Raw genomic sequence first — 26,922 nt, 5'->3', positions numbered from 1 at the left:
TTTTTTTTCTCCTCAATTTTTCTCCAATCAAATTATTACTCTGCTAATTTTTAAAAACCATTGTAGCATCCTAGATCTGGATATACGTAGATTTGATTATTATCCTCAATTACACATCATGCACAATAAAATATATACATGTGCATGAGTGAACAAATTTGGAAGCTACATGTTTGGTTTTTATGAATTGAATTCATTGTGTTTTGTAAAAGGCTATAAAAGTTCATCCTCAAAACTTTTATAATGAGAGTCTGATAATCCGTCTGGTTTAGGTTCTTTTTCCAGTGTAACCTTTTTTGTAGCCTTAGAAACTTCCCATATTACTATAGGTCAATTTATAATCTTGTGTCTGTTCCTCTGTAATTCTCAGTAAATTTTGTTTCTTTACATAGTCATCTATTTTCTCTAGAGAGATGTCACTTCTTTTATACAAATTAGAATAATATTGATGAATATCAATAACAATGGCTACATTGACCATTCATAGAATAGCTCCATCTTGTAATTTAAATATCATTTTCTTTTTGTAATTTATATGCTAACCACTTCCCTGGTTTATTTGCAAACTCATTTTTTTGCTTTGCATAATTCATTTTTATTTCCATTTCTGTTAACATAGATAATTGTTGTTGTAGAAGCTTAATTTGCTCAGAAACATTTATCTTCTCTGGATATTTTGTTAATTCTCCTTTTTTCTTTATCTCATCTAAAATAACGTATATTTTCTCTTGACTTTTCTTTTTAAGTTTTCTGTTATATTGTATAAAATGACCTCTAATAAAAGGTTTCGTGAGAACCCGTTTAGTCTAATGGTTAAGGCAACAGGCTAGAAACTGGGAGTAGTCCTGCTTTAGGCCCAAATCTGTGTGACCTGACCTGTCACTTTCTCCCAGCCCTAGGCAGGAGGTAATGGCAAACCATTTCTGAAAATAGTGTATCAAGAAAATTGCATGCACTTGTCCAGGAAGTCCCAAAGATTGAACACAATTGAACAGAAGAAACAATTAAAATAAATGCTTTACTCACATACAAAGCCATTGTTCAATCAATCATTTCTAGATGCCCCTGGTGCTTACCACATGTTACAACCATACGATATAAACACTCTGTATGTTTAAATTTCTAAAGGTTTTCTCTTCATCAAATTGAGAGAACCAGTGCATATAAAAATGATTTGAGGAGTGAACAAATGTTGTCTCTTTCTCTCCTTAGCAGCATTTCCAAGTATTACTCCTTCTTCCTGTTATTCTCAAGAAATTAATTGTTGTAAAAAGAAACCAGTGAGAATTATAATTGGTTCAGTCTGGGAAAAATTACCTGTCTGTTTGCTATCTACATCTATAACAGTTATATCATGCACTCTTGACAAGTCTAGTCTAGTCTAGTCTAGTCTAGTCTAGTCTAGTCTAGTCTAGTCTAGTCCAAGTAAGTCCAGTCCAGTCCAATCCAATCCATGCAAGAGGGGAATAACAACGAAGGCCAACTGAACAATGCAACTACACAATGATATTTAGAGCAGACAAAAGTTCACACATGGCAAATGTTCAACAAGGGAATAGCTTCTAATTAGAAACTGAACTCATGTCCTTTTGTTTTCTTTGGCAGCATTTTACGTCATCTTCCAAACAGAGGACCCCGATGAACTGGGCCATTTTTATAGCTATCCCATGGCACTCTACAGCACATTTCAGCTGTTTCTCACCATCATTGATGGACCTGCCAACTATGAGGTGGACTTGCCTTTTATGTATGGCATCACTTATTCTGCTTTTGCTATTATTGCGGCCCTTCTTATGCTCAACCTACTTATTGCCATGATGGGGGATACTCACTGGCGTGTGGCCCATGAGCGGGATGAACTTTGGAGAGCACAGGTGAGGGATGACTTTTTGCCTATTAATTGATTGCACCTGATGGAGCAGAATGGGGAAGGAACCTGAATAGATTATTTTCTTAGGTTAATTTCTATCTAATGAAAGCAAATAAAAAATAAGTTCAGAAGACAGTGCTTGTATTCATTTAACAAAAATCTGCACCAATGGGGAATCTTCTCATTATAATATTGAAATGAAAATGTGTTTGGTATCCTTTCTGAATTAGATTTGGAATTATGTTGTGATTCCAGGATCCCAAACAGATCAGTGATTCTTTTCAACTGTGTATTTATTATTGGGAAAACAGGATTTCAATAATCATACTTGTTTTAAGTATATATAAATATATATAATTGAATGGGGGGAGTAAACCTTGGTTTTTTGAAAGCTAAATATGTGGTTTCCAGATTTGTTCACTTATGCATATGTATGTATTTTATGCATGATGCCTGCCTGCAGATAAGAATTATATCTACATAAATCCAGACTAATGGATGCTAGAATGGTGTTTTTTTAAAAAAAATAGTATAATCTAATAATTGGATTAGAGATAAATTGAGGAGAAAAAAAATCCTGTCAATTTTTAAAGGAAAAGTGAAAAAAACATTGCCAAAGAAAGGAGGAAGAAGGAATAAACAAAATATATTCTGAGTCTGCTTATCCCCGTCAAAGTAGATGATACTTGTATCATTTCCTAAATGTGCAGCTATGGGATATGCTGCAATTCATGAAGGTTCATTGCATATTGGCACTAAGAGAGACTTCAAAACCTGCTTTAGGAATATTACCCAATTAATTAAAACATTTTGATTACCCAATTTTTAAAATTGTGTGTTTTAGGTTGTTTCCACTACCATTATGTTAGAGCGCAAACTCCCACAGTGTCTCTGGCCTCGCTTAGGCATCTGTGGAAAGGAATATGGCCTAGGTAACCAGAGATATTTGAGGTAAGTTTCATTAATTTGCGTACATCTTCTATGATAAAGAGGATATTATGTATGTGGACTAGTTACGATTTAAACCAAATATCTATTTACTTAATGAATCCATAGTATCAATAAATTGATATTTAGGATATGCTTGTGGATATGGTAAAGCATAAGCAGCCCAAACAGATTGACATGTCACAGAATTAAGGAGCAAGACAAATGACCGAACTAAAGAAATAGTCATCTAAAGCTGGCCTAGGAAGGAACAGTCTCAATACCAACTTTCTGTCACAGCAAAACAAGAGATAAATACTAACACTTCTCTGAAAATGTGGGTTTACCCCTGTATATGTGTGTAGATGATGATAATGATGATGATAGATAGATGATAGATAGATAGATAGATAGATAGATAGATAGATAGATGATAGATAGATGATAGATAGATAGATAGATAGATAGATAGATAGATAGATAGATAGATAGATAGATAGATAGATAGATAGATAGGATACCGGTAGATAGATGATGAGAGAGGGGATAGGTAGGTGGGTAGATTGGTTAGTACACACACACACACACACACACACACACACACACACACACACACACAGATGATAAATGAGAGAGGGATGAAGGGAAGTAGATAGATACATAGATAGACAGACAGACTGACTGACTGACAGATAGATAAAGATAGTTGATAAATGAGAGAGGGGAGTAGGTGGATAGATAGATGATAGATAAATAGACAGACAGACAGGATTATGATCATGACATTAAACTACTCCCCACTATAATCATTACAAAGATATATTCATGGAAAAAGGTTTCTGTTCACACACACACACAATCACTCAAATGCAAAAGTTGCTCAATGGGCATAGAGCCATAAACATAGCATGAAGGTTGCCAGGTTTATAAAGCAATCAGCACACAGCATCTGAGTACATGTCACAGTGAGACACTTGATAGGATGCGTGATGACTGCATCTCTGCTATTCTGTATCATTTTAGCTCAAATCAATCAAAAATAGTTAGGCTGTAAATCCCAGAGTCAAACAGCATTTGGAGCATAAATAGAACATAGGATATTAAAAACTCTTTTAAATACATTGCAACATTTGTATTTATCACATCAAATCTCTTGGCATACTAAAGTCACCACTTTCCAGCATTTTTACATTAGATGCAGGGCCGGATTTTCCTATAGGCTAACTAGGCTTCAGCCTAGGGCCTCAAGATCAAGAGGGGCCTTTCATTTTTATTTATTATCCGTGCCACGTTTTTTATAAAGGTTAGTACCAATTACAACATGTTTCATTTAATATATTGATATATATCACAGTAATGATGTATTCTATTATCTCTCATGTAATTTACAAACTTAAAAATGGGAGGTGAAAGGGCCCCATAAGTGGAATAGCCTAGGGCCTCTTTTCATCTAAATCCGGCCCTGATTAGATGCCTCCTTTTCTTCCATTTTTTTTTTGGGGGGGGGGGGGACTAACATTTATAATATTCATTTTAATTCCGTTCTTCAATGTATCACTAGTATTCCCATAAAATCCCTAAACTATCCCTTCCAACATTCTCTCATTTTAGATTGATCCCAAATGATTTCATCCCATTTATTCTTAGTTCTATTCCTTCTTCTAAAGGTGACTTGTTCAGTCCTTTTCTCTCATTTCCAAAACAATTTTCTATTCCCATTATCTTTCCCATTTTTTAAATGCCTTGGAATTTTAACCGCTTCCTGCTCTCTTTGACTGGATTCTTTTCAACTCTTTTGTCTATCAGTACATTATACGGTGTATATGCAATACAGGTAGTCCTCGACTTACAACAGTTCGTTTAGTAACCGTTCAAAATTACAACGGCGCTGAAAAATCTGACTTATGACCATTTTTCATAGTTACAACCTTTGCTGCATCCCCATGATCGTGTGATCAAAATTCAGATGCTTGGCAACTGGTTCATATGTATGACCTTTCCTGTGTCCCGGGATCACGTGATCCCCTTTTGTGATCTTCTAACAAGGAAGTTGATGGGGAAGCCAGATTCACTTAACAACCATGTTACTAACTTATCAATGGCAGTGATTCGCTTAACAACTGTGGCAAGAAAAGTCGTAAAATGGGACACAACTCACTTAACAAATATCTCATAACAACAGAAATGTTGGGGTCAATTGTGGTCGTAAGTCAAGGATTCAAAGAATACAAAGAATGTATCATCCCATTCTTTGGCAACAATTCCTCTTCTACATGCATTTTTTTAATCCACAATCTCCCTTATTTCATCATTATGCCAAGCATCCTTTTTTGTACTTCCTGTACTTCCTAGCCTAATTCCACATATTTCAGTAGTATTTTATAGCATAATCATTTTCATTCTGTACCAATCAAATTGCACATCATCTTTATTGGAGAAGGATGCCTTTGAGTCGTATTGACTCCTGGCAATTGCCTGGATTAGTCCCTGCAGTTTTCTTGGCAACATTTTGGGGAGTGGTTTGCTCTGCTTCCTAGGGGTGACAGAGACTGACTGGCCCAAGGTCACCCAGTTGGCTTTGGGTTTAAGATGGGACTAGAACTCACAGTTCCTGGTTTCTAGCCCAGTAGCTCAACTACTATATATGAGAGTTACATACGTGTATATTGGATTTAGTAGCAAAATTGTGCCCTGTTGTGATATGGCATTAGGAAATGCTTAGCTGTTTATTTTTTATGAATGACATGGTGCCTTCAGCTAAATCATAACACTGACTGAATTCCCAAATTCAGAACAATCCAAATCTGGCAAAATTTAATGCCCTTCCAACAGCTGTCTTTAAAGGGAAATTATGGAGTCTCCCACTTAAAAAAAAAAACCCGTTGCTCTTATGTTCCTGAAACATTAACCCATGTTTTGTTATAATGCAATGATAAAGGTGCGCAATTGTAACTAATAACTCTCCATCTAGATAGATTTCCAAGAGACCCAAATACATTTAATTTATAGTTATTACTATGTGATCAATGTGATTTTGTTTCTCCGAATGTGAGTGTGTTTTGTTTTCCTGTTTATAAAATACAGTACATCGAAATTATATAAATATAAAATGTATATTTATTAACTTTTAACATCATTTTTACTTGCTGTTTTGCAATTACCATTCCTTTTCTTTGTTTCTGAATTGGTCAATTACTATAATCAATTATACTTCCATTAAATTGAATATCTAGTTTATTGGTGAGGTTGTGTCTCTTCTAAAAAGTTATCATATTTTTTATGTTTAAACTGAAATATAAAATATGTGTTAAAAACTACATGTGGAACATTTTTCTCTTCAAATCCACATTATCATTGCCAATTTCTAATAAAAAATAATATGCTCAAGAGATTCTCTAACACCAAGTGCTTAGCAATTTTCATAATGTTGAATACAGATTTATTTATTTTTTGTCAAAATGGGGGTGGCTAAACTTTTCACTCTATATTTGCTCATTTGTGTTCTCTTCCACTGTTTTCTATTTGTTACTGCTTATTCTCTGGCCATTTCTCTCTCTATTTCATTCCTCCTGTCCTCCCTGCATGGGGATATTATGTATTAAATGTGACTACACTGTAATGTTTTGGCAATGATTTCTGTATTGTTTTTTTATAGGCTCATATGCTGTTCAAGCTGGGACCCCTTCTGAACTCCCTAGAAAAATTCCCTAGAAAGAATTGCTAATTTTGAGAATTCTGGAAATTGGTATACCCACGTAGATTTTTGTGCATCTGATACGTTCTTAAACACACATGTGTGTATATGATTAAAAGTAATAATTTTCCAACCATATACCGTTTTCCTGAAAATAAGCCCTCCGCGGATAATAAGCCCAATCAGGCTTTTGAGCTCATGAACTAAAATAAGCCCTCTCCTGAAAATAAGCCCTCCCCAAAAATATTGTAACACAGTAGTAGCCATGAGGTGACCACACTCGCCTCCTCCTGCATCTCAAAAATAATAAGACCTCCCAAAAATAAGGCCAAGTGCTTATTTCAGGGGTCAAAAGAAAATAAGACCTTGTCTTATTTTCGGGGAAACACGGTATTCAGAGACTGCCCGTATTTCTGTTAAATTTTAGGTCACAGTGATCCCTGCAGCTTTTTCCAAAGAAACATCATGACAATGTTTTTCTACTGTGGGAGATGAAACATTTACCTTCATCTTACACAATAATTTCACTTATTTTGTTTAAATTTTTCAAAACATTAAAATTCTCCTTTACAAGTTTACAAAATTCCTTGAGCATTGGAAGCCAATAATTTAGGAGAATAAAGAATTCATGCAACCATTAAATTATGATGGCTGGGTTTACCATACTGGATTATAGCATTAGTTACTAACATCCATTATGTTTCAAGCAATATTAAACTATTTTTATTAAAGCATAGCTCAGGAGAAATGGAGATTTCCATAAGCTAGTTATTTCCATTTTTTAAAATAACTTATTTTATAGGCTGTTGGGCTTGATAATTACATGCTACTTTTTGCCATAATCTATTTCATATATTGTATAGAAAGAAATCTGACATTTTAGCAGGGCGTATACTCATTAATAAACTCCAACTTCCTGCCATGTGTATTCATGTGAAAATCTGAAAATATGTTTGTTGCCTTCACACTTTACATTTTTAAAGATGCCCAAAACACAAAGTGTTTTTCATACTAGCAATCTTCTTCCATCATAATAGATGAATAATAATCAAGTGGGAATACCAAAGATGCTTTTTAAAGAGGCAACTGGACTTCCTTTGTTTTTCCTTGAAGACATTTCACTTCTCATCCAAGAAGCTTCTTCAGGTCTGAACCAGCATTCAGACCTGAAGAAGCTTCTTGGATGAGAAGTGAAATGACTTCAAGGAAAAACAAAGGAAGTCCAGTTGCCTCTTTAAAAAGCACCTTTGGGACCTGGATGACTGAGAATCTCCATAGACACTCATGTGGGAAGTTCCTAAGTAAGTAGAAGGTCATGTTAGATTTAGGTCAGATTCTTGCCTGCAGATCTGTTATGGTATTTGGGAATAACCTTGGGAGACGGGAGGAAGAGATGCTGCCTAAGAATCAGATAAAAGGCTGGACCCCCAGCTGCATAAGGGGCACACACACGTTTGCGCATTCACGTGCCCACCAGAGGTGGTTCTACTGGTTTGCACTGGTTCAGTGGAAACGGTAGTAGAAATGGTGACTGGGTCCCCGAACCAGTAGGGACCGCCTGTTCGTCATGCCTCCGAACTGGTTCCCCAGTTACCGCGATGTCTTTTTTTGACCTTTTAAAATGTTCTGCGCATGCGCAGACCTATTTACAGGCAACCGCACACACGAGTGTAAAATCACGGCAACTGCACACACATGTAAAATCACGTGCACACGAACCAGCAGTTATGCCGGCAGAAATCCACCTCTAGTGCATACACACACACACACACACACACACACACACACACACACACAGAAAGGATCCTCCCTAATTTATCAGATGTAAAAAAAAGATACAGGAGATTTGTACTTTCAGACCTGGAAGATTGTGGTCAGCCTTGCCAGGCAGACCAACAAGAAGCACAAGATGAACTGATTCTCTTTTATTGCAATGCTACGTTAAAAGAATCTTTTTACAGCTTAATAAGTTATTGTGGATCCTTTTCATTTTCTTTCTGTGCCCATTACGTAGCTGTGAGAGTTCCCTTCTTTCACTTTCACTTGCTCACTTCCTTGGTAGCATCTCTTCTTCCAGTCTCCCAAGGTCATTCCAACATACCATTACAGAATCCCAAGCCCATCCCATTTTGTTATCCTGAATGCCTGGAAACAATGTCTAGAATCTTCGGAAGAAAAGATGTCAAGTAATAAGATTTTTCCAAACGAAGAGTAGCCAGCTGCTTTTAGCTAGTTAGGCTTGCTAGATTTCTGAGAAAATATCTTATTGGAAATACTTTGGAGCTAGTCTGGTCTCTGGATCCCCAACCTTATTACTTCCTAAGATACTTCAAGATCCACTTTGTAGTTATATGCATTCTGGGGATAAGATAGTAGGCAACTATAGGTTAGCTTTTTACACAAACAATTCACCAAATATTCAAATTAAGAAAACAAATTCAGTAATATCAAGAACCTCCCAAATCTGGACCAACAATATTGTTGATTCCCAGATTAGAGTAATCAATGTGTTCTGTCTAGATGTTAGACATCAAAGATTGCTGTTGTTGTTGTTCTAATAACCTGTCAACGCATTCCATGCTAAACTGGCTTGGATCTTATATGGATTCATATCTCGTTTGGAGCATGGGTGGGAATTTCTGCCACCAAAAATAGAATAGAAATAGTAAAGAATACATTTCCACACTTTGAGCAGGACTGCCTAGCCTTTAGAAAGCTTGAGTGTTGGCAGTTTCTACCCCCAGTTGCTGCTCATCTATTCCTGCCCCCCTGCCTTTCCCTCAAAACTCATTTTAGGAAACAGGTATTAAATAGAAGGACTTTGTGTGATCGTTTCCAGCCAGGAAAAGACACATGGATCGAAATTTCTCTGAAACTATCAATTGGGCATCTTCTGTTATGTTGGAATCCATCACTCCTTGTATCCCTTCTGCCGCCCGTTGGGGATGGCAAGATAAAATGTCAAGAGAATTCAGTTGGGGATTCTTGTCTTTGTTCTGCTTGCTGCTAATTCAGGCGAGCCGGAAAGGAGGTGGGTGGGTGGGGGAACTGTCTTGGTCGACTGCTTTTGCAACATGAGCCTTTTTTCTGTCTGCAGTGATTTGGGATCTCGCTGTGAATATTGATTACATGTGAAATATTGGCAGAGGGAGGGCCCAGTTTTTTTCATAGAGGAAAAAAAGGAGGGGGAAAGAGAAGAAGAGAGCTCTGCTCCAAAGCTGCATCCTGCTTACCATTTTTTAGTTGCTTCTATTTAGAAATATGCTGTAAAGTGGGAAGTATAGCTGCAGTGACTGGTTTATGTTGTCAGTTGTCTTCATTTTCATCTCCCTTGTACATATAGACACACTATCTTTCAGCAGAACACCCACATCTGCTGTGAATATGAGTTAGGGAAGGATTTCCCCATGCTAACCATCTGCAGTTGTTAAAGGCATCAACCTCCAACAGCTGGTGAAAGCAAAAATCCATTGCTGTAGTAGAGTATTTCTCAATCTTGCAACTTGAAAATGTGTGGACTTCAACTTCCAGAATTGCTGGCGGGGGAATTCTGGGAGATGAAGTCCATGCATCTTTAAATACCAAGGTAGAGAAAGACTGCTCTAGTAAAACCAACTAATTCAGTTTGCCTCTCTGCATCACTGCTGACCATCATCGTAAATATGATATAGCCAGGGTGATTTTTTTTTAATTTCCTTGTCTTGTAAATACTTCAATTATCTTTTTCCTCCTGCACTTTTCCACATCTAGTGTGGTGTTATGGTAAAAATACTGCATTAGCACTGCAGAACCAGATTTAATACCAGCCTTGGTCTTACACCTTCAGAGTGGCAGCATACCTCCCCTCAACACAACCTGCTTTACAGAGTTGTGGATTTAAAAACAGAGACATCCATTCCCATATACCATGCTCAGCTCCTGGAAAGAAACACAACACATAAACCTAATTAACTAACGGCAGGGTATAAAGGAGAGGCATATGAAGGTGCAGTGTGAAAGAGACATCTTGACAGTTAAATCTGCATTGAAACAAACACCTTTGCTATGAAAGGATTACATGTGTCTCTTCTGCATCTTGAATTATGCTGTAAAATGGAGAATGGGAAGATTAGGAAACAATGAAAAAGACTGTATTCATCTCTCCAGGCTCCACAAGTGCCATGCCTGTCTCTGATGCAGTGTGATTTGCAGAATTCCTTGTAAAATAAGGATTTTTTTTCCTCTACAGCCAGCTAAGAGTCTTCCAAATATCTGCAAAAGTGAGGTAAAAATTAAAACAGGCACCAACAAAACAGACCCCATAACCAGAAAGTGGACTTTGGCAACAACAAAAAAAACAGGAACTAGGAAACACATGATATATAAATTTTGCAGAAACATTTTCAATTGACTATATGCTACTCTCCTTCTTTTACCCTAACTAAGATTTCACTGATTGTAGAAATGTGGCTGTAGCATTCTGATTGCTACAGATATTATCTTCCTACTGCTACCTCTCGCCTGTTGATGCAAGTGTGTGAATTTCCACAGACTTCCTGTGTCAAGCCAGTCCCTCCCTCCCTCCCTCTCTCTCCCTCCTTCCCTCCCTCCTTCCCTCCCTCCCTCCCACCACCTAAGAAATAGGCAATGGCAAATCACTTCTGAAATCTTGCCAAGAAAACAGTAGGGACTCATCCAGATAATTTTCAAGAGTCACTTACTGAAAGGCACAAAATCAAACTATAAAAAAATAGACAGAAACCTGCAATCTTGTATTATGTAGCTATAGGCTATAGTTTTCAAACACCAAAGTACATTTAAAATATCTTGGAAGGAGAAGAGAATTGGATTATTACATGTTGTTTATTTCAGTACTGTATTTTTTCAGAAAACAGAAGAAACAATACCAAATATTCACTTGCAAATTCACTTTGCTAAAATATTTGCTGAGCATTTTCACTTCCCTTGCTCCAATTGGATCTCCAGGTATTTGGGCTCATACATAAAACTGCCTGTTGTAATCCCCTGGGATTTGATTATCAAGTGTCCAAAATCCCCCCACATGAAAGTAATATTGAGAACACAGTAATGAAGGAGTGAATTTTATATTATGTGATTTATTTTGCTAGTTGTTAGTATATTATCATATTTATCTGCTTCACTCTGTTTTTGTTCTTTTAAATTTTCCTGGTCATTGAATATTGATTGATTGATTGGGAAATCATCTACCACATCTGTGACTTGCCTAGCTAAGAGGATGAAGCAGCTCAATGGGCAAAGGACCATAAAGAATGCAAACTCACAGATCGGTAATGGAGCACTAAAACAACATAAGTGTAAAAAAAAGGTCCAAAAATGTCAGGCACCTCTTGGCATTTATAAAAAGAAACTCTGTTTTTAAACTGAAGGTAGTTTTAGGGCATCTGAGAATGTCAAGTATATCACAATGTGTTTCATTGTGTGGCAAGATTCAGGGAATGTGTCTTTAGGATCTTGTTGGTATGATGCATATCACATTTGTTCTTATTGAAAGCCAATTCCTTGTAGTCACCACCTTGCCATAATCTTCCACAGATGTCTGCCTGCCAAGGGGGTTAGTAGATGCTTGTGGGAATATGAGCTTTACCGAATGGTACAATTGTACCTGTATTGTGTTTTTGCTAATTTGCAATGCAAAGTTTAGTGATCATGATCATATGCATATTTAATACCTGCCTGCTTAGCTTGCAGGAATATGGTACGAATGAATCCTACAGGCCCATTTTATGGGTTTAGACAATTTTCCAAGTCATAGGAAGACAAATCAGGCATTGCAGATTGCCTATTCTGTAGTAAGGGTTTAGGGTGGGGAGAGCTGCTATTTTCTGTCTCTTGGCTTAAATTCAGCCCATTATCAGGAATAGAAACAGCTATTACACTGATGCCTTAATTGGGATGCATGCCCTTCTTAAAATCTTGTGTTCTGTTCTCTGATTCACTCCAATTTGGGCCCAAATCACATCCTATATATAATTTTATTAAAAATTAACAAGTGGGATAATGGAAAAGATAGAGCACTGCAATTCTTTTTTTCCTCTGCAAACTGAATGCTTAGTTTGGATTTTAGTGCATGTTCAGCTCATTCAAAAAAAAAAAAGTTTGACCTTTCCAATGTTTTTTTCCTTACAAAAATGCAAGGAAAATTCTGAAGGCAGGGTTTTTAAAAATCCATTTGCTTAACAAGAAATAGGATTTCTTTCCTGGTTCTTATTGTTATACTGGCCTATTAAGGCAGATAGATATAGAGATGACTGACATGTACTTCTCATTAAACTTAAAGTTGCTGGAATAAACATTTCTGCATATCAAAGTTTTGAAAAGAAGATTAAAAACTAACAGAGACTAACATAAAGTAAAGGAGAGAAGGGAAGGAAAAAATAAATAAAAAGAAATACCTTCCAATAGGTGCAAAAAGAAAAAAAATACTTTTATTATCAATTTTTTCTAATCAACAAAGCCATAAATTGTAAATTCTTTTTTTTTTCATTTCTTGCAAAAAATCTCTAAGGGGTTTCCAGTCTGCCTTTTCTCTAATCAAGGAAGTCAATTTAGCCATCTCTCCAAGTTCCATCATCTTCCCCAGCCTTTCCTCCATTAAGGGTAATACTGAATCTTTCCACTTTTGAACATATAATAATCTCACTGCAGTTACCAGATGTAAGAAAAAACAAAATCCCATGTCTTTTTTCCCCAGCTGTCAGTCCATTTTTACCATTTTTAAATGATACAAATGAAATTACCTTTAGATAAAAAAATAAGTAAAATAAAGACATAGAAGAAGCAAGTTGGGATAAGATATTTTGACTATAAATACAGTGAACAGCCACTTAGTTACAAGCTATACATCTCAAGAAAATCTAATCAGGCATCCTTACTTCACTTTTACTCTACAAACTTAAGTACTTTGAGAGTTCAAATGAGGTTCTAAAAATCAACAAGGTGAAGGGTATATCATCTTCAGTACTGGAAGACCTCTTGTTTTTTTTTTCTGGTGAATACCTGGTCCATAATTAATTCTATCCAAGGAAATGTAATTGAACAGACTATAATATCATTATCCTTCAAAAATATTGAGGTTTCCAGAGCTAAATTCATGTATATCAAGATCAAACTACAAATATTTTCCCCAGAAACTAGACAGTTTCTTCTTGTAAGGAAAAAATGACAAATATAGGCAATCTCTTAGGGTCGACAGGCCTGTAGTCACAGCCTCCAGAAATTTCTGGATAATCAGAACGTTCAGAAAAGGATGTAGAAAGCAATTTAAGCTAAAAAAAAATTCTAATTAATTAATGACTGATAAATTGGATTCTTCTTTCAATGTACCCTGATATACGAAGAGATACCAAAGTTGTAACAAAACTACGATTCTCAAGGGTATTAGAAAAGGGAAAAGAGGCGATGGAAAATTCACAATGATTTTCCTTTGGCGGGAGTCTTTATAAACAGGTTAATTAAATATACGAGAAATGTATTACATTTTCCTAAAGGCAAAGACCATGGAATTTTAGTAGGCAGCCAAAACCTCCTTAAAAGTAGCTCATTTTTAAAGCATATAAAGACATTTCCTAGTATTAATAAAGAGAATAATTACAAGCATATTAAAGGATTTGTATTTAGGATCTTTTCATTTTGTACTAATAAATCATTGTCTTCTTTCCCACTGTATTTTTAGCAGCCTGTGATCTTTAACCATTTCTGGCTCCTGGCCTGGTAGGAATTATGCTAATATAAATGCAATATTGTTCCAAGCTCTCTTCCAAAGACCTTGATTCAACATCCTTGGAGAAGCTTGAATAATACAGATGGGTATGCACGAATCAGTTGTAACACGTTCTTCACTACTCTTTTGCATGCAGGGTTGAAGATCATTGTGAAATAAGGCAGATGTCTGTTAAAACAAATGGGCCTTACCGAAGAGATGCCTTTGAGAAGTACCTGCAGAGGAAACACAGACAAGATGTAGCAGCTGATGGAAAAGATGGTCGACCAATTTTGACAAAAGAGCAGAAGTGCATTGGTGTTCCTTCAAATGCAGCAAACACTAATAGTCACTGGAACATTTTACGGCAGAATACGCTTGTCCACAAGCAGGGATATACCAATCATGCCATGAAAGACGAGGAGGAGGAGGAGGTTTATCATGTGTGAATGCATAGGCCCAAGTGCCTCGGTGGAAAGTAAGATAAACTGATATAAAGAAACAAACATTTAACAAAGCAACGTCTCCATTCAAAAGTGTGCATAACAGACATCAAAGACAGCTTCATCATTCTTGTAACACTGCATGCAGTGCTTCTGAGATAGATGTATAGAATATAACTTCATGCTTCTCAGAACAACTGGTCAACGGAATGATGGTATACAGTTGTTCCCACCAGCTGAAACTCACTCATACTTAGAAGCAAGACAGTATAATATAGTGGTTAAAGAGGTAGATTAGGACTAGGGAGTCCAACAATCAAGACCAATCTCAGCTACAGGATGATGTTAGGCTAGTCTCTCTGCTCTTTGTCAGTCTACCTCATATGGTTGCCGTTGTGAGGATCAAGGGCGATCCTCATATAGGCTAACTTGAGTTTTTGGAAGAAAGCTGAGCTAAATCTAGCACATAATATTGTACATGAAAGTCAAACACTAATAAAGATGAATGCCAGTGGGGATGTTCAGTGTTAAATATTTGCATTCCAAGGAACAAGTAAACTCCACTTAAAGACTCCAAATGCATGGCTGTGGATTTAAAACTGGGAAATTGATCTGAGAGGTATAAGGTACATTTTAACATATACTAGACAACCCATTGGGTCATTGTTTCAGAGATAATCCCTTACCTAAAAAGAATGATCAAGGACGAAAAAGCATTAGGAGTAAGAGTGCCTTTCAGTTGCCTCCTAGCTTCTTTGTGGCTGACTGCCCTCTGGCAGCTGATGATGGGACTGTTCTACACAGCCTATGGAGGGCTAGAGTGGTACTGGTCTACCTGATCTCCAGGGGCCCAAGGCAAGGCCAGTCTACCCAGCCTCCAGAGGGCTAGGGCAGGACCAGTCTATAAACCTCTGGGCAGTGGTGTGGCAGCACTGAAATGACCATTAATTTGCCAAATTTCAGGCCCACAGGAGTCCTGGACTTTGGACACATTCTGCAAGTTAGCCCTTTTGAGGTAACTTGGTTCAAAAATAGTTGTTCTATGAGGCACTGTTTTGCCCCATTAAAAGACCCAGACATAAGAGTTTTATAGTATATAAATAGATTCATATGGAAAATTATGAATAGAATTTTAGTAGACAATTCAAAAAGATTGCTGTATCAAGACATATTTGGTGTGTGTTTTGTATTATGTATAGCAAAACATGTATTACCGTAATGGAACCAATGAGGCAGGTACTATCTGTTGTTTATAACACTACACTAAATATAGCAGTGCAGGGTGTCTTCAATTTATGAGCCTGGAATTATGGTTATAAGTCATGTCACATGACCTTATCTGATTTTACAAACTTTTTTGAAATGGTCACTAACATAAACACGGTTATTAAATGAATGCAGTGGTCGTAAAGCAAATCCCTTATCCCCAGTGGATGCATATTTGGAAATGGGAAGTAGACATTGGTTTCCAGCCCCCCAAAAAATCATAAATCTTGGTCACATGAAAATATTCATAAATGCAGTCTGTTGTTGAGTGCCCAAAATATAATCACATGACCACGCGTGCAGGTCATGAGAACGTAGAAGCCAGGTTGTAAGTAGGTCCGTTGTAATTTTGAATAGTCGCTAAGCCACTGGTCATAAGTCAAGAACTGCCTCTATATTATCACAACAATTTACTTAATTTGCCTTATGAATCATGAAACAAATGGAATACATTGATGCAACTGATATCATTTGTGTGACAAATATGTGACAAAGTTGTATGACAGATTTAAGTCACCACAGAGATTTGGTTTGTTGCAGGCAAATTTAATATACTGAGATCTGTTAAATCAAAGTTCTGTGCTACTGGATTTTAGTGCTTGTTACGTTACTTTGCATTTTCTTTATCTCAGTTTTCTTTGCTTCTTTATCATCATTACTATCAAACCATGTTTCCACAATTGGTTTGTGTCCATGAGCCTCTCTAACTCAAATTCTCTGGCACTAATGATTGTGAAACACCTGGAGCTCTCCCCTTTTGAGTGGAAACTCCCAAAAATTCCCAAGCATGATCATGAATCTGGATCAGCATTGAAAAGTTGTTGTTGCTCTATAGAACAGAAGCTATACAAAAATGACTCTTGATTCCTCCAGAACAAAGCATCTTTTTCAGAGTTTCCCAGAAGTCCTTGCAAAGCTTAGGGACTGGGGGGTTGCTTGAAGAAGATTGTGCTTGTGGATGGCAATGAGGAATATAGGTTCTCCTTTACCATTTAAATCCTGCATATTTCACCAAACTCCTGACCAGACTGGCGAAGCACAATATTTCATATAAACCAAATGAGAACAAGGAAGAATTTAGAGAAATAGTTGAGTTGCATTATACAACTAAAATACATTTTATCCTACTGATGCCAGTAATGATAGACATCATTAATCCAAGGGGGAAAGGCAAAATCAAGATGGGAGCAGGGGTGAAATTCAGCAGGTTCTGACAGGTTGTGGAGAAGCGGCAGCGGCAATTTTGAGTAGTTCGGAGAACCGGAAAATGCCACTTCTGGCTGGCCCCAGAGTGGGGTGGGAATGGGGATTTTGCAGTATCCTTCCCCTGCCACGCCCACCAAGTCACGCCACAGAACCGGTAGTAAAAAAAAAATGAATTTCACCACTAGATGGGAGATATTACTGCCCTGTATTTCTCCCTTCTTTGTGAGTATGTGCAGAAGTATACAGGCTTTAACCTCGTGTCATCCTGTGCTTTTTTACATTCCCATTGGAACATAACCATACTTGCGCTGTCTAGTTTCACTTAGGAAGGGCAGCCTCCTCGAGTGCAGCAACCATCTAGCGGAGCAAAGGCAGGGGAATTGTGACTCAGTGATAACCATATCACTGTGATGGGGAACCTATGGCAGGCGTGCCACAGGTGGTACGCAGAGCCATATTTGCCGGCACGGCAGACCTCAGCTCCAGTGTGCATGTGCGCACCAGCCAGCTGATTTTTGGTCTTCTGGAGTGCCAGGGGAGGCCGTTTTTCTCCTCTCCAGGCTTCAGGAAAGGATCCAAAGCCTGGGGAACTTCTGGTTGGCCCATTGGGCCTGTTTCTTGCCCTCCCCAGGCTCCAAAGACTTTTCTGAAGCCGGGGGGGGGCAAAAATGGCCTCCTCCAGCCCTCCCTAGGCTTCAGGAAAGTCTTCGGAACCCGGGGAGGGCACAAATTCCCCCCTGTGCAGGGGTTGCTCGCGCATGTGCAGGTGGGCGCGTGGAAAAAAGGTTAGCTATCCCTGCCATATCACATGTGGGTTTTTTTCATCTTACTAGAGACAAGAGGTGCTGTGGTACTGCCCCCCCCCCTTATGAAAATCATTTTCAACTTGTCAGGAGAAGAAAGTGGACCATTGCTGCTTTGCACAAGCTAATTTGGCATTCTAAAAGCAACTTTGGCCTGCCTTTGAGGCTGACCTTTATGAGAAGGTCAAGGAATTGTGTGAAGCAATCATCAAGCCCTATCTACCAAGCTGCATCACTACCAGACCTCGTTTTTTTCTATTCTGTGGATTCTGTGGATTTTGGTTTTAGTTTCCTAAGTCTTGGTTGAATATAAATTCAGTTTTCACACTTTTCAATCCCTTCATTGTTTGTACTGCAGTTCTAATGTTAGAAGACATTGCAGTCCATTTCTACTACATAAGCAAAACATTCCAATATGCCAGGGGTGTCCAAACCTGGGAACTTTAAGACTTGTGGACTTCAACTCCCAGAATTCCCCAGCCAGCATGGCTGGCTGGGGAATTCTGGGAGTTGAAGTCCACAAGTCTTAAAGTTCCCAAGTTTGGACACCCCTGCTATATGCTAATCAAAGGCTGTAATAAAAGTTTACTTGACCTACCTATCAAATAATTTAATAAATTATATTTATTTGTCCTGGAAACAATGGTTGCTTTGATTGTTGTTTCATTCTTTTACCCTTGAATAAACTACAAAGTGCAAAACAGCAGGTCTCAAATTTGCAGGCTGTAGGCTGCCTGTGCCACGGTGTTGATGCACACTTAGGCTGGTCTCTTAAGAAACAAGAGTACCTTGCCAATAGCAACTCAACAGCTCACCTTGGGCAAACTGATGGGTCTCCTGGGAGCAATGGAGCCTGGATAAATGGATCATATAGCCATAGCCCAAAATCTTTTATTCCAAGAACTTTCATAATGCCTGGGTAAAACCAGACTTGGAATATGGCATCCAATTTTGGTTGTTAAAAAGATGTTGAGGCTCTAGAAAGACTGCAGAGAAAAGCAACACAGATTATTAAGGGGACCGTAGGCTAAAACATACAAAGAATGTCTGGATATGTCTCGTTTAATGAAAAGAAGGATTAGGAGTAACATGAAGAAGAGACGGTCAGTATATTCTCCAAAGCAACTGAAGGCAGAACAAGAAGCAATGGATGGAAATTAATCAACGAGAGAACCAACCGAGAACTAAAGAGAATTTTCCTGACAGTTACAACAATTAATCGATGGAATGACTTGCCTCCAGAAGTTGTAGGTGTTCCAACTAGATGTTTTTAGGAAGAGATTTGGACAGCCATTTTTCTGAAATGGTATAAGGTCTCCTGCTTGAACAGTGGGGTACGACTAGAAGACCTCAAAGGTCCCTTCCAATTCTGTTATTGCATTATTCCATTTACTCTCATTGGCTATTTCTGAAGCAATGTTCGTCTATATGGATATGGACATGGAAAGGTGAGGTTGCCAATATTTTCTGTGGTGGCCTGCCTGCCCACAGCCTCCTTATCAAGCTTTCAGTATCCTTGGCTGGCATCTTATCCTCACTTGCATCGCATGCAACTAGGTAGGGCTCTTGAAAAGTCCTTCAGTTCCTAAAACTGACAGTTTGAATCAAAGGGAACAGTAAGATTTCCTGAAACAAAGTAGCAGGGGTAGGTTTTATGATTTCACAGGTGACCGCTCAAAGAACTGCAGTTACTGGTAACTAATCAATTCTTCCGTGATACATGCACAAGGGAACTCTATTCTTGGCTTGATACAGAGGCAAGAATATGATATGAAACTCTTTTATCAGCAAGCTAGAAAAAAGTATTTTCCAATGAAGGAATAAAGGAGAAGGTGACCTCAAGCCATGTTTACCTCAGAGAAAACCTAGATTTGTACTTTCACATGCAAGAGACAAATTAATATTGCATGCCTTTAAACTGATGTTTCCAGAAAAAAAAACCCTCAAAGATTTCTATTAGTTACTGAGGAAATCCTTATAAAAATCTTAACATAAGACCTTGTGGGACCATGGGAACAATTTCTCCAGACAGAAAGGCAGAAGAAATCAAATTCTGAATGGACGATTTGTCTCTGGGTAAGACAGTGGCTCATTCCATGAAAAAAATAAGATTGGGACTATCCCAGCCTTATTACGGAAGGTTGTGATGGGCCATCACCCACGAAATAGTTCCCATTTGGAGGTGACCTTTCTGTGTGGCTGAGCTGCTCAACGAGGAAGTTAACTGGTTGTTGAATTGAACTGCCGGAATGAAGATGGAGTGAAGATGGATGCTCCAGACCTAAAGATCTGAAAGAATGATGGACTTTTTGTCACTTTCTTTGTTTATATCCTAGACTAATCTGGACAGTCTAATCATGATGACAAATCTCGGAAGGTTCACGTGGCTTGCAAGTTGAAAGATGTTCCCATATCAGTGGCATATGTGAAATGGAGCCCAAGGGACTATACAGCTAATGACCTGATATCTGGAGGATGACAAAATGCCCTGATAAACAATTGAAAGGATTTTTTTTTTTTTAGAAAAGGTTTGGAAATTATTTAAAACAGTACGGAAAAAAAGAAAATAAAAAGTGAAGTTATTTGGATAAAGCAAAAGGACAAAGAGTTAAGGGATGAGCAAGTGTGACTGAAAAGTAATTCAAGGAGTTTCACCTAAGCCAGTGGTTCTCAACCTTCCCAATGCCGCGACCCTTTAATACAGTTCCTCATGTTGTGGTGACCCCCAACCATAAAATTGGTGTCTTGGTTCCTAAGACCATCGAAAATACGTGTTTTCCTATGGTCTTAGGCGATCCCTGTGAAAGGGTTGTTTGACCCCCAAAGGGGTACCGATCCACAGGTTGAGAACCACTGGTCTAAGCCATGTCCCATGTCCAGCCACAGTATGTACATATGGTTTCCACTGCTCCAGAGGCTTCCAAATTAGGAGCTTGTGCAGGCACCTAATTCCATGTCTGTAAATCACAGAGATTGCAATGAAAAAAACATTTAGGTATGTGTGCATTTATGACCTATACACAGCTACTGTAGGCTTGTAACCCACCTGTTGCATACTTAGGTCTTCAAGAAAGTTTTTAAACATACCGTAAAACTTCATTCTTTGTTGAGGCTGGCAAATACAGATGGTCCTCTGTCCGGAGGTGGTGCATGCCATTGTGAATACAGCCATTTGATAAAATGATTGTTTGTATTGTTCTTCCACTTGTTCCACAAAGAAGCCCAATCAGAGAAATAGAAAGGGAATAGCAGATTGAGTGTATATTATGGTGACTCAATGCTTGATTGGGTTTTCACGCAATGGGACATTATTACCTGGTCAAACTCTGTCCACATGAAGGACACTGTGGTGTGTGACTGTTTCTGAATCAGGAATTATGTCTTTGGTGAAGAAAAGAAAGGGAATGTCTCCCAGTTACTTTTTGGTAAACAGTGAAAGAGTCACTACTCATATTTGAAAAAAAGTTGCTGTTTCAGTATAATAAGCCGCAGATGTCAAATTCCCACATGCAGATCTCAGCTCCATATTTAGAACCAGAAAGTCATGTTCCGGAGCTGAATAATCGTGTATCAAAACAATGTTCCCAGGAGTGTCCTGATTCCCACTGCTACGGCTATGATGTGGGAAATGATCAGCATGAATTGACCGGTTGCCATCTCACAAGTATTATATATACATTCCCACTGCAATCTGGGTTCTCTAACTAGCACAAAGTACTCTGCAGTTGGGAGTAAATGTAACCTGCCAATAAAGGAGAATATCTGCAGCTCAGGGCTGAAATGAGGAGTCCTCGGTGCTCTCTGAGCTTGTTTGTTTTTTGGCAGATGTTTCATTACCCAAACTAGGTAACATCCTCAGTGCTAGATTTGTAAATGGTTGACAAACTGTACTGAATAAGTAGTCCTTAATGGTACTACATCTACATGGAAGGGAGGAAGCAGTGGGGTACCACAAGGTTCTGTCTTAGGCCCAGTACTCTTCAATATCTTCATAAATGACTTAGATGAGGAATTCATCAAATTTACAGATGACACTAAGGAGGCAGGAATAGCTACCACCCTAGAATACAAGCTCAGGATCCAAAAAGATCTTGACAGACTTGAACAATGGGCCCTATCCAACAAAATGAAATTTAATGTGGTGAAAAACAAGGTTTTACACCTGGGCAGGAAAAATCAAAAGTACAAGTACAGATTAGGCAAAATCTGACTCAAAAACAGTAACTGTGAGAGCAGTGGTGGGTTTCAAAATTGTTTAGAACCTCTTCTGTAGGTGTTGGCCTGCTTTGTGGGAGTGGCTTGCTGGCCATGTGACTGGGTGGGAGTGGCTTGCCAGCCATGCGACTGGGTGGGCGTGGCTAACTTGTAAAATGTGGTGAAACTCACTTAACAACGCTCTTGCTTAGCAACCAAAATGTTGGCTCAGAAACTGGCATTTGAAGCATGCAAGTCTTAAAGCTGTCAAGTTACAAGACCCTTGCACCCCTAACTCTTTAGAAAAAAAGCCAGGGGTGTTCAAACTTGACAGCTTTAAGACTTGTGGACTTCAACTTCCGGAATTCCTCCTCCAGTCATGTTGGCTCAGGAACTCTGGCATTGAAGTGTGCAAGTCTTAAAGCTGTCAAGTTACAAGACCCTTGCACCCCTAACCCTTTAGAAAAAAACCCCATGGGTGTTCAAACTTGACAGCTTTAAGACTTGTGGACTTCAACTCCCAGAATTCCTCCTCTCGCTCTTCATCTTGATGATGTGCAGACAGGCGGGGGGAGGGAGCTGGAACCGGTTCTAAACTGCACTGTAGATTTGTGGAACCTCTTCTATAGAAGAGGTTAGAACTGGCAGGAACCCACCCTTGTGTGAGAGAGACCTTGGAGTCTTAGTGGATGATCACTTAAACATGAATCAGCAGTGTGCAGCAGCAGCCCAAAAAAACTAATACAATCCTTGGTTGTATAAACAGAGGTATAGAATCAAAATCACATGAAGTATTAATACCGAATATGGCATCCAGTTTGGGTCATCACATTGCAAAAAAGATGTTGAGACTTTGGAAAAAATGCAGAGAGCAGCTAAGACGAATAAAGGCCTGAAGACTAAAACGTATGAAAAAACAGTTGCAGGATTTGGATTTGGCCAGTCTAGAGAAAAGAAGGACTGGGCGGTGTGGGGCATGATAGCAGTATTCCAGCAGTATTCCAAGTGGAACAAGTGGAACAGCTTGCCTTCAGTCATTGTGGGTGCTTTGTCACTGGAGGTTTCTAAGAAGAGATGGGACAGTCACTTGTCTGAAATGGTATAAGATCTCCTGCTTGAGCACGGAGCTGGACTAGACGATCCCCAAGGTCCCTTCCAGCTTTATTCTGATTGATTGATGCCTCAAATGTAACCTGGCTTTGAATAGTCAAGAATGCAGTTTTGCTGAGGATTGCCGTGATCCATTCCATGGAAGCTGCTTATAGACTGGCCTTGTTTCCACGAGAAGAGTGGAAGTATAATGGAATTCTTGACAACACCACGCCATGTTCCCTTTCTTATTGCCCCACATGGCTTTTCTGCTGGGCCTCTCTTTTCTGTCAGAAGATTTAAGGTTCCTGTTTTGTGCTCAACTAATATGTAGAAGCAATCATTTACTCCTTTCTTCCCCACTCCAATGAGAGCGATAAAATTAATATATTGTTACTGTACGGTTGGAGGAAATAGAAGATTCTGAGAGTGATAAAATTAATATATTGTTACTGTACGGTTGGAGGAAATAGAAGATTCTGAGCCAAGTCGTTGATTTTTTTAAATATATATATATATCTTTTTGCCTTTCCTTATTCTTTTTTTTCCAGGGTTTATCCTAAGCTTTAGCATTTACCATATTTTCCAGGATAAAACTCCCTCCCCTTCTACAAAGAAGCTAAGGTTGAGTGTTGAGATGATACTGTGACAAAGCTTTCTGCTCGCTATTCGACCCAATAGAGAGCAGAATGCTTTGTTACTGTATTGTTCCAATTGCTTTTTTGTAGAAGAGGAGGGAATCTTAGCATGGAGAATAAGGTAAATGGTAAAGCTTAGGATAAACCCCGAAAAAAAGAATAAGGAAAGGCAAAGATATATATATATATTTTAAATCACCATCTCAGAGTCTTCCATTTTCTTCAACAGTATGCTAACAGCATATTAAGTTTTATGAGGTTATTGGGACAACAATAGTGGCCCCCAAATTGCTACTCAATGGTATCTCTAGGGTAGATGGCAACAAAAATCAGCAAAATGGTTGCCATGCAAGCACAGCTTTTTTGGGGGGAATGACAGACTGACATGCTGGCAGACCAGTCAAGCAGTTTCAGGATCAGTTCCCTCAGAAGCCAAAGGGACCTGGGGTGTGTGTGTGTGGGGGGGGAATAGTGGTTAGCTCAAAAACAGATTAACCCCGCTTGGTTTCTCTTCTAGGTGCTCCTCGTCAATCAAGGGGGTCCGATTGTCAACCCTGAAGTGAACCTGGCTGAGGCCATCTTGGAGGCTTCAGGGTTGCCAGTAACTTGCTAACTATTGTAAATTGAAGTCTTGGTTAGGAAAATGTCCATCAGTGATCGTGTCCAGTTTTCCCCACTGTAGGCAGCCTATGTTCCCTATTACCACTGCTCCCAAGCCAATGGATTTGTTGCCAATATATACATATATATATATATATATATATATATATATATATATATATATGTATATGTATATGTATATGTATATGTATATGTATATGTATATGTATATGTATATGTATATGTATATGTATATGTATATGTATATGTATATGTGTGTATATATATATATATATATATATATATATATATATATATATATATATATATATATATATATATATATATATATATATATATATATATATATATATATATATATATATATATATATATACATACATACATACAGTGGCGTAGCGTGGGTTGTCAGCACCCGGGGCAAGGCAAGTAATTTGCGCCCCCTAAGATGTTGCGCCCGATGCGGCTGGCCCCCCCTGCACCCCCCACGCTACACCACTGCCCCCCTGCCAGTGCAGGGTCATCCCAGGAGCTTCCGGAGCTGAGATGGGCCAGGCTGACGCCCCAACCCTTCTCTTCTCTTCTCTTCCAATATTTGTGTTTGTTAAATGCAGTAATTTCACTTCCTAAAGTGAATAAGAGGCTTCTTGGCATGGAGTGGGATCCAGGCAAGGGGGGAGGTCCCTGCTTTTGAGGAAAGAAGGAATAGACTGACTGCCTTGTGGGGCCGGGAGGCTGGTGAGCCCACTCCCTCCAATTACACCGGGCAAGGGCTGCCCAGGTGCCCCTGTTCGGAGAAGAGCGTCAGTGGCCAGGAACGAAGCAAGCCCTCCTGACTGGCAGGCGGGGCCGGGCAGGGGCGACCCAGCAGGCTTTCTCGGCCCGCCCCTTCCAGCTGGCCTGTGCGGAAGCGGGAGGCGGCGGAGGGAAGAGCATGGCAGAGCAAGAGCCCGAGCCTCTGCGCCTGAAGCGGCTGCACGGCGGCTTCTTCGCAGTGCCTCCCGCACACCGGGTGAGCAGACTCCGACTGCCAGGGTGCCCTTCGCGCTCCCCCGGCGGCCGGGCGGGCTGGGGTGTGAAGTCCGCGCTCACCTGCCGGGCGCCAGTGCTGCATCCAGGCAGGAGCTGCTCCCCCAGCCCACCCCGACACACACACACTGGCTGCTTCCCCCCCCCCCGTGCCCCCAGCTGCAGAAACGGCCTTCTCACCAGCTCTCCTTCCAGCTGGGAAGATGCCGGAGCGTCAAGGAATTCGAGAAGTTGAACCAGATCGGAGAAGGGACCTATGGCATCGTCAGAGCTGGGAGTGCGAGTGCGCCCCCCCAGATGTTGCGCCCGGTGCGGCCGGCCCCCCCTGCACCCCCCACGCTACGCCACTGTATGTATGTATGTATGTATATATATATATATATACATATACATATACATATACATATACATATACATATACATATACATATACATATACATATACATATACATATACATATATATATATATATATATATATATATATATATATATAATCTGCAGGTATGGAATTTTTTTTATCTGGGCTATTTAATCACAGAGAATGGAAACCATCTTGAAGGGAAAAAAATATGGCTGACAATGCTAGACATTATAGCACAAATGTCTCAGGATGAAAGATTAGTAGAATAAAAATATAATCCTGAGGAAGAAATAATCATTTGCTTTGTACTGCTGTGTAACTTATATAGTCACAAATAAAACCCTAGCAAATCAATCAATGTTCTCTTAACTTCTTCATGGTGGGCTGCTACATTAACAATGTCATGTATGACAGCTTACAAACATCAGGTATCTAAAATAGCAGGAGTCATCACTGAATATTTCTGTGCTATGGGTTACTAAGGGATGATCCTGGCAACATTCACTGATTGTTTTCCCCCCAGGCTAACATAGCCTGTGTAGCACTGGGAGGTGGGTGGTTGCTATCTAGTAACAGGTTGTGTGCAAGCGGTCAGTGGATCTTGACTTGGGGAAGGTGATCTTTATTAACAGATTAGGAGAGTTGGAAGGGATCTTGTAGGTCGGGGGCTCAAACTTGATTTCATTAAGGGCTGCATCAGCGTTGTGTTTGACCTTGGGGAGATGGGGTGGGCATGGCCAGCTAGACATCACTCATGTTGGGGCTGCCTATGGTGGCCCGAGTGCTCTGCCAGAGAAAATGGGCCCCCAAGCTCCGTTTTCCCTGGCAGAGGCACCACGGGGCTGTTCTTTGCTGTTTCCACGGTGGCTCTGCGGGCCAGAACTAAGCACTCCATGGGCCGGATCCGGCCCCGGGGCCTTGAGTTTGACATCCCTGTTGTAGGTCATCTAATCCAATCCCCCACCCAAGCAGGAGACCATACAACATTTTCATCAAGTCTTCTAAATAAATGCTAATTTCTTAATTCACAGCATCCTTTTTAGGTAATTAGTAATACA

The 26,922-nt window shown here is 39.3% G+C and overlaps 1 protein-coding gene across 1 annotated transcript in view; it reads left to right on the top strand.

Annotated features, from left to right (window-relative positions):
- Window positions 1-18,342, top strand: part of LOC309388510 (transient receptor potential cation channel subfamily V member 6-like) — a 94,227-nt gene extending 75,885 nt beyond the window's left edge. The window contains exons 13-15 of the mRNA XM_081945899.1: window positions 1,606-1,874; window positions 2,715-2,821; window positions 14,369-18,342. Of these exons, the coding sequence (XP_081802025.1) occupies window positions 1,606-1,874; window positions 2,715-2,821; window positions 14,369-14,660 (668 nt within the window). The 3' untranslated portion in view covers window positions 14,661-18,342. The remainder of the gene's footprint in view (window positions 1-1,605; window positions 1,875-2,714; window positions 2,822-14,368) is intronic.
- Window positions 18,343-26,922: the final 8,580 nt, after the last annotated feature.

Source organism: Natrix helvetica (genome assembly GCF_964273705.1).
Source record: "Natrix helvetica genome assembly, chromosome: 2".
In the NCBI taxonomy this organism is placed as follows: Eukaryota; Metazoa; Chordata; class Lepidosauria; order Squamata; family Natricidae; genus Natrix; species Natrix helvetica.
The sequence above is the reverse complement of the archived record's forward strand: the minus strand, read 5'-3'. Positions and strand labels throughout refer to the sequence as shown.